Source organism: Leiobunum rupestre, chromosome 3 (genome assembly GCF_980474605.1).
Source record: "Leiobunum rupestre chromosome 3, qqLeiRupe1.1.hap1, whole genome shotgun sequence".
In the NCBI taxonomy this organism is placed as follows: Eukaryota; Metazoa; Arthropoda; class Arachnida; order Opiliones; family Sclerosomatidae; genus Leiobunum; species Leiobunum rupestre.
The window spans coordinates 9,792,686-9,800,232 of NC_143386.1; the positions used below are offsets into that span (position 1 = coordinate 9,792,686).

A 7,547-nucleotide genomic window follows, 5' to 3' on the forward strand; every position below is an offset into this window, starting at 1 on the left:
AAGTGAGTGCGCAGCGCCGTCAGGCGCCAATACTTAGAATACATTGCCCGTTCTGTAAGTCAACCTAACACTCAAGACATAGTATAGGACAGGCTATAGTATAACAGTTGGTCAAATGAGCAGTCGTTCAAATGAGCAGTTGGTAAAATGGGCTGCTCATTTGGTCGACCAGAATTTCGGCTAAAAGAGTAGTCGGCCAAATGAGTAGTCAGCCTAATGAGTAGTCGGCCATATGTTCTGCTCAGTTGGCCGACTTAAAAGTCGACCAAATGAGCTGTCGGCCAAATGGGCATTCGGACATATGAGTAGTCGGTCAAATGAAGAGTCGACCAAATGCACCCCACCCGTTTGATGTTGCTGCTGACGTATCGATGACGTATCGATGACGTTCTACTAAAAAAAGCCCGGGACATAAGAGTAAATTCGACGAGGCACCCTGTTTTTAAGCATAAACTGAAGTGAACTTCTACGTATTTCGTGACGAATGGGCTACATAAAACCAATTCAGCGAGTGTAGCTTATTTTATAGAAAGGCCTATTATCAGGGCTGTAACTAAAATTTAAAGATCTTCTCCTTCCTAATAAATGAAGTAAAATCCGCTTGATATCTGATTTGTTCCCTAAAACTGACGTCTTCTCGTGCCTAGGGATAATTCGACTTTGAAATCCCCGAATCATTTCAACATGTAGTCATTCTCCCAGAGTTTAAATAAATACTTTTTGTCCCAAATTTACGCAGTGAGTCGCTTACCGGATTATGTGTTTACTAATTATATCGCCCACTAAGCCAAAAAGATTGCCCACGAGAATAGCCCAGGCATTTGCATTTTGCATAAGATTGTAGGAATAGAAGCTTCTATAACGCCCCTAGTGAAAAATATTTCGTTAAATTAGTTTATACTCATATAAATTAAAATTTGTTACCATGTTTAAAATATAATAATTGAATAAAGTCTTCTAGCGTTTGGGTACGAGATCCCTGGTCAAGTGTACGTTCTGAAATGATTACCGCGTTGTCATTTTTTGTCAACATTTCTCTTACAATAGTTTTAATATACATGTACACCAATTTATTTATTTTTTGTTTTTATTTTTAACTCCCCCCCAATTTTTAATGCAAACTTTTCCCTTATCTAAATTTAATTATCCTCTATTTTTAATAGCCACTGCTTCTTTAAAATCTCTTTTTTAAATAATGTTGTTCTTTATTAATAATTTTCACAATCTAAATTATGTCTTTTTGTTGTCCATATATGGTTTTCAATTCCGTTATATTTATACACTTTTTATGTTCTTCTTTTCTTACTTTAAATTTACTTTTAGTTTAACCTATGTAAGATTTTTAATTTATCTACAATACCAATTTCATTATTTATATCTATTTTAGGTCTATGTTTAATTAGAATTGATTGTAATAGGTTTTTGATTTTTTACTTTTATATTAATTTTTTTTTTGCCGGTTTGTTTTTTTAGGTATTCCTTTTACACATAAAGAATTAACATGTTTCATATTTTTCATCTCTTTTAGGTCGTTTTATTACGTGTTTATTAAAAATATCTTGAATTGAATTTTTCGGTATGCGCATTTTACTATTGGTTTTGAATGTACTTCTTAATCTTCTCTGGGGTTATCTGATATTCGTTCTATTTCATATTTCAGACTTTTCAAAATACCTATTTTGATGTTGTTTGGGTGGGAAGATTTATAGTTTAAAAAGTTATTTGAGTGTGTAGGTTTCTGGTATATCGATAGTTTAAATTTGTTATTTTCACGTTTACTTTTTATGTCTAAAGTATGTTATTATCAATAGAATTTGAAATTTCAGTTAACTCCTAAATTTTTTGTGATTTCTTTTTTAGGGTTAATATATTATCCATAAATCTATACCAAAATTTTATTTGATTATAAATTCCAGGGTTATTTACGATATTTTTATCAACTTTTTTCCATATTTAGATTAGCAATAAAACCAGACAATGGATTTCCCATCGCTAAGCCTTCTTTTTGGTTATAGAATTGTCCATTTATTTACAAAAATGTATTTTTGAGGCAAATTTAACTAAGGTTCAAAGTAGTTCTATTTTTTAATGAAACGTCTTTTTCCAATTCTTATAAGCGTTTTATCATTTGGTACCTTGGTGTATAAACTTACAACATCCAAACTACATAAATACATTTCTTCGTCTATAGGGCATTCTTTTAGTTTTATGACCAAGTCGTACGAGTTTTTTTAGATTATTACCATAATTTTTACTAGCTTTTTTGCTGTAGCGTACTTGGCACTATTTATAGATGAAACAATTAATCTTAGAGGTTTGTTTTCTTTGTGTAGTTTTATCATGCCGTATAAGAAGGGGATTTTTATATTTCCAGAATAATATTTAAATCTCGTCTATTTTTCCATCTCACCATTAACAACTGCTTTATTTACAATAATTTTTATTTTTCTATCAATTGTGTCCGATAAATCAACTTTAATTTTTTCGAATTTAGCATTTTTTATACTTTTTTCGTATATTCAGTTTTATCCATCATTATTTTTTTCCCACCTTTATGTGCTTTCAAAATGTTTATGTTTTTATCTTACTTTAACTTAAAATTGAGAAATTAACCGAAATTGCCAATTCTATTGATAATAACATACAATTATCAAATGAATCGGAAAATAACCAAACCCTGCCCTATTTAGACGTAAAAATTAAACAAATTTAAACTATCAAAATACTAGAAACCTACACACTCAAATACCTTTTTAAACTATAAATCTCTCCCCCCCCCCAAATAACATAAAAATAGGTACTTTAGTAGTGGGGTGGTGAAGTGGTTAGCGGTAAGAGGAGTCGGGTTCGATCCCAGCTTTTGAAAACTCGGAACTACTCCTTCTGAGTTTGCAATTTCTCTCTCCACTGGTTAAAGGGGTTTTTTCAGCGAGTTCTTTGGTTTCCCCTTCCACAAAAACTTGTTGAGGTTAACGGCAATAGTTAGTGTAGGGAGCTGTTGGCTCGCGTGGCATGAAGGGTTTGCCACCACCCTCCTACGCATTGTAACCCGGCTACCTGAATTAATGGCTTTAAAAGTAGCTTGATCACTTAGGCCTAAGGTGGTGCCTTGGATTATTATTATTAAAGATAAAGAAATATATTCAAAACAATTAGCAAAAATTAGCATTCGACCTAAATGAGATGAAAATATGAAAACATATTAATTCTTCCATATGTAAAAAGAATAACCGAAAACAAAACAAACAGGCAATTAAAAATATTAATATAAATTTAAAAAATCTTACATAGGTCAAACTAAAAGAAAATTTAAGATAAGAAAAGATGATCATAAACATTGTATAAAAATTTGAGATAAATATAATGGTAATGCAAACCATATATGGCGATATTATCTATAAAGAACCACATTATTTTAAAAGAGATTTTAAAGAAGCAGTGGCTATTAAAAATATAAGAGAATTAAATTTAGATAAGGGAGAAATTTGCATTAAAATTTGGGGGGAGTTAAAATTAAAAATAATAAATTGAAAAATTTGTGTGTATGTATATAAAAAAACTATTGTACATTGATTAGAGAAATTTTGACTAAAATGACAACGCTGAAATCATTTCAGACAAGGGCTCTCGTACCCGAAAGCTAGCGAAAACTTTTAAAAATTAATGTTTTTAAAATACCATGAAGTTATTTGAAGACTTTATTTAGTTAGTTTATACTCCTTTAAAATATGTAAAGATTATTAACAGACATTTTATTTGTAATGTGAAAATGAACGTTTAAATTGAAATTGCTTCAATGTATAATATGGTATTTTATTATAAATTCCTGGATATTGCACGCTCTTTAGGCTAGGAAAATCATATCACAGGAGTAACGCCATTTGAGGCCGTTTTTTAATACCAAATGTCTTACCAGATGGCGCCAACAGTCTGAATATTAATTTATCCATGAACCTAGAATCTAAGGGGACTCACTGTTCAGGCTTTTAAAGCACGCGTGAATACTGAGAATAGGAAAATGACGGTTAATTTTAGTTCAACGTGGACAGACTTGGTGTCGCTAAAGTCGATTTCCGACATAGTTTCGTAGAGAAGCTGGAGCGTTCACGTTCAATTTTGACAAAATGGCGCCGTTGTTGTCGGTTAAACGATGAGGCTTAGTAAGTTTTGAACCTTTTATTTTTGAAATTGGTTCTTTAAAAGTTTAGTTAATGGTAATTAACCATCGTGTTAAGTAAAAATAACCAGTAAGCCGCGTATATCTGAGGTTTTTTTAATAAAATTCACTGGAATTCATTTCATTTCTAAACTTCAAAACAGTAATGAACTAAGCCTAACCTAACTTTATCGCACCACAGACCAGGTCTGTGATCGCACGCACTGTCGCCTAAGCCCCGACTAAACCTGTCGTAGTGATAGTTGATCAGAATTCTTGAGGGGCTTCAAAGCGGCTGGCGTACCTCAGTAAGCCTTCCGATTTAAGCCACGCCTACCGTGTCAAAATATCGGGAACAGTGAGTCCCCTTAGATTCTTGGTCCATGATTTATCTAAAATTTGCGAAAATATTTTCATGATATCTTCTTGTGCCGAATTCTAAATGAGTTAAACACCATTTAGAATTGTATATGAAGTTTCATTTCGATTTAGAATAGTGTTAGAAGTTTTATTTTAACTTTGAATAGTGTTATAAATCTTTTTTCATTTAGAATAGTGTTATAAATCCAATTTTATCTTAGAATAGTGTTAGAAGTTGCTTTTTAGTTTAGAATATTGTTAGAAGTCTGAATTTTAGTTTAGAACAGTGTTAGAAGTTGGTTTTTCGTTTGGAATAGTGTTAGAAGTAGCTTTTTAGTTTAGAACAGAATTAGAGGTAGGTTTTTCGTTTAGAATAGTGTTAGAAGTTGGTTTTTCGTTTAGAATAGTGTTCGAAATTGTTTTTATAATCCTTTCTTGCAAAAAAAAAGTTTACACTGGTGCGATTACGTACCAAGATCCATTTTTATTCGCCTTTACAAACAGTCATAATACGCTTACACCACCTAGCATACTAATCTTATATGGTTCAAACGCTATTTTACTCGAAATATATTTACCCTGTGTAGTATATTGAAATTTGTATCTTTGTAACATATTTCAATATACTACACAGGGTGAATATATTTCGAGTATGTACAGATTTGCCTTGCCATCATCCGCTTACTTAGTGTGAGATTAGATTCAATTAGCCTTTTCAGTTTATCTAGATCCATTTAACGTCCAACGCCAGAAGCTTATAAACTGCTGGAGTTTCGTCTGTTAAGCAGGCGATAAATGGGTAAGTGTCTGCTTAGCTTCAACAGTTAATAAGCTTCTGGCGTTGGATGCTAGATGGCTCTTGGTAAGCGGAAAAGGATAATTGACTATAGACAATAGAGAGTTTCAGCAAACCCATTTCTAGGCGTTTACGCGAACGTCTACCAATCTCCTGAACGTTGCAGATGTTCGAGTAAACTCCTACAAATGGGTTTGCTGAAACTCTCTATATTTAAGCCAAGTTAATAACGTAATCGCGTACTTCTACATCTCTCTTCGACGTTTGGTTCCAACGGCGGTTACTTCACTGAAACCTTGGATTAATTAATCCAAGCTGAAACGGTCTATTCTATTTCTTTATTTTTTCTGTAAACTAAAAATCGTATATTAGTATTTAAAAGCTGTTATTGTACTAACGAAGGAGACTACCCGAGGTGGTTACCACCGATTTTGTTGAAACTCGGGGGTTAGGTAGACCTTATGGTAGTATGAAAATTGGCAAAGGGAAAAGTTGCAAGGGGCTTTAGTTTTCCTATGACAACCGAAAATGTTTTTGACCTTTCCATTTAAAAAAGCATGGGATTTTCTCGATTAACCAAAATTGATAAATTTTACCCAAAATAGGTCAAATTCATCTTTTTGGGTAAGTTTTGAAAATTTAATTTTTTCAAATTTTTTAAGTAAATAAGTACCATGTGAAACCGAGAAAATCCCATGCTTTTTTAAATGGAGATTTTTTCGTTTTGAGAGATCAAAAACATTTTCGGTTGCCATGGGAAACCTAAAGCTCATTGCAACTTTTCCCTTTCCCAATTTTTATACTACTATAAGGTCTACCTAACCCCCAAGTTTCAACCAAATCGGTGATAACCACTTCGGGTAGTCTCCTTTGTAAGACCAAAAATAGAACTCGAACCATATTGTAAAAATGAAATGATTATTTTTATCGTCCTAACAGAAGAGAAATCGCGGCGTTACAGGCTGAGAACTACGGATTGGAACGTCAGCTAGTGAGTTATCAGAAAAGTTTGTCGTTCTCCAACGTCACTCCGGGGCCGGTGGTCAGAGGCTCGCCCAATGTCCGGCAACGACAACCGTCTCCGGGTCACTTCGACCCCGACCTGGACGACGACGAAGAAGATGACGAGGAAGATGACCGTCTGGGCCGAGGTGGACGCGGGAGGAGGGGCTACTACGACCGCCGACTGTCCGAGGATGGTCAAGCCTCGCTGTCCGAAACGGAGTACACCTGATGGGACCGACACTTCGCCCGCGCACTAACCAACAACAACTCCCCTCAAACAATTACCCGAGTGAATTCGGCCACGGACGGACGCGATGTCCGGCGGAACTGACCCACAGGGCCCTGCAAACAATTATAAAAAAAATCACGAAGGATTAAGTACATTTTTTTACTTCAACAAATAAACCCCGTTAAACAAAACACGATATTATCCCACGACGTACTGGGTTGAAGAAAAGTCGCTTTCGATATTATCCAAAAACAGCAATTCTTTACTATAAAAGCAAAAGTATTCGAAATCAGTTCTGTGTGCCATAACAAACAAGCCAATCTCTCAAAATGTAAAACCAAATTTCAGTGTTTTTTCACTAATACCCTCCGCGGTAAATCAAATAATAACACTTAGTTCTGAATTAGTCCTATATATTTTTGGTACATAAACGATTAGAATCGGTTTAGTTAGAATTAGTTTTTCTTATCTAAACAAAACAACCGGCTTTATAAATCTGAAATTCGGAATTAGGCCTACAGGTGATACAAATTAGTCTTATTTTAAATCATCAGATTTTCTTACAAAAACAACTCCCCGCATTCATATTAAAAAACAACGTTTTAAATCTTTAAATATAAACCTAAAATATTTGAATATAATTTAGAAAATAGATTCTGGGTGGAAGAAATTTTTCATTCCCAAATTTTATTAAATATTTTTTACAAAAAAACGCCCAATTAAGAAAACATTTCAAAGACCAATTATAAAAATAATAATCATAAATTATTAAATAATGAATTAAATAATATGCCAAATTAAATAGCATTTAGGTACATTTCACAATAAATAAAATAATATAAAAATATATTACGAAATTAAATATAATTATAACCAAAGTTACGAAAAAAAAATATTTTATTTTAAAACGGGTGTTATAGATAAGGCGCACGAATTGATTTTTCCAAACATTTTCTCATAAAGTCCAACTCTCAATATTCAATCATTTTAATTTGTATATG

At 33.1% G+C, this 7,547-nt stretch overlaps 1 protein-coding gene across 1 annotated transcript in view; it reads left to right on the forward strand.

The window, feature by feature from the left end:
• LOC149949437 (uncharacterized) overlaps window positions 1-6,546 on the forward strand; it is an 83,231-nt gene extending 76,685 nt beyond the window's left edge. The window contains exon 6 of the mRNA XM_090169419.1: window positions 6,252-6,546. Coding sequence (XP_090025545.1) covers window positions 6,252-6,546 — 295 coding nt within the window. The remainder of the gene's footprint in view (window positions 1-6,251) is intronic.
• The last annotated feature ends 1,001 nt before the right edge of the window (window positions 6,547-7,547 follow it).